General features: G+C 49.2%; 1 protein-coding gene across 1 annotated transcript; it reads left to right on the plus strand.

Moving 5' to 3' along the window:
- On the plus strand, positions 1–747 carry LOC138170191 (translocon-associated protein subunit delta-like). The gene is given in 1 exon segment (XM_069099528.1): positions 1–747. A coding segment is annotated over 1 exon segment (672 nt). The 3' UTR covers positions 673–747.
- Positions 748–1,129: the final 382 nt, after the last annotated feature.

A 1,129-nucleotide genomic window follows, 5' to 3' on the forward strand; every position in this document is an offset into this window, starting at 1 on the left:
ATGGGCTGCCTGGTGGACCTGCCGGTGATTGGCTCGCGAGAGCTGATTACGTCTGCTATCTGGTCCGGCCCCCGGCGATTAAATTGGCCGGCCATTCTGTAGGCGGTCTCTCTCTCCCGCCCACGCTGGAGGGAGCTGATGGCGGCCGCCATGCTGACCGAAGGCCTCCGAGGCCTGCTGCCGCTGCTGCTCCTCATCGGGCTCTCAGGCTGCTCAGCAGAACCCTGTACTGATCCAATGATTACTCCTTCCTACTACACCACCTCTGATGCAGTCATTTCCACAGAGACTGTTTTTATCGTTGAAATCTCTCTGGTGTGCGAGAATGGGGCACAGAACGTGGCCCTCTATGCTGATGTTGATGGAAAGCAGTTTCCAGTGACCCGTGGCCAGGACATTGGACGTTATCAGGTATCCTGGAGCTTGGAACATAAGAATGCCCGTTCTGGAACTTACGAAGTCAAGTTCTTTGATGAAGAATCCTACAATCTTTTGAGAAAGGCCCAGAGAAGCAATGAAGATGTCTCGGCCATTAGACCCTTGTTCACAGTCAGCGTGGATCACCGAGGTGCCTGGAATGGGCCTTGGGTCTCTACCGAAGTACTTGCTGCAGTGATCGGCATGGTGGTCTATTACATGGCCTTCAGTGCCAAAAGCAACATTCAGGCCTGAGTTAATACGCATTGAGCTTTGCATGGAAGGTTTTCTTCGTGCAAAATAAAAGGGTTTGTCACTGGAAAAAAAAAATGAATGTTAAGGGTAACTAGGTGATGCAGTGAATAGAGCACTGGCCCTGGAGTCAGGAGGACCTGAGTTCAAATCCTACCTCAGACATTTAACACTTACTAGCTGTGTGACCTTGGGCATGTCACAACCCCAATTACCTCTCCGAAAAGCAACCAAAAAAATGTTAAAAATTGGCTTTACATAAAATAAAATTAAATAAAATACTATTTAAAAGAGGGGAAAAAAACAGAACCCTTGCCTTGAAGTGTTTCCTGGGAGTCCTGGGACATTGACACCCCGAATCTTACGGCCATAATGTGTCAGACAAAGAATATGGGGTGGCTAGGTGGCTCAGTGGGTAGAGCAATGTCCCTGGAGTCAAGGACCTGAGTTCAAATCTGGC

The sequence above is a fragment of the Petaurus breviceps genome, unplaced genomic scaffold, assembly GCF_028583685.1.
Source record: "Petaurus breviceps papuanus isolate PSGF00001 unplaced genomic scaffold, PetGlider_PUasm1.0 38, whole genome shotgun sequence".
Taxonomy (NCBI): domain Eukaryota; kingdom Metazoa; phylum Chordata; class Mammalia; order Diprotodontia; family Petauridae; genus Petaurus; species Petaurus breviceps.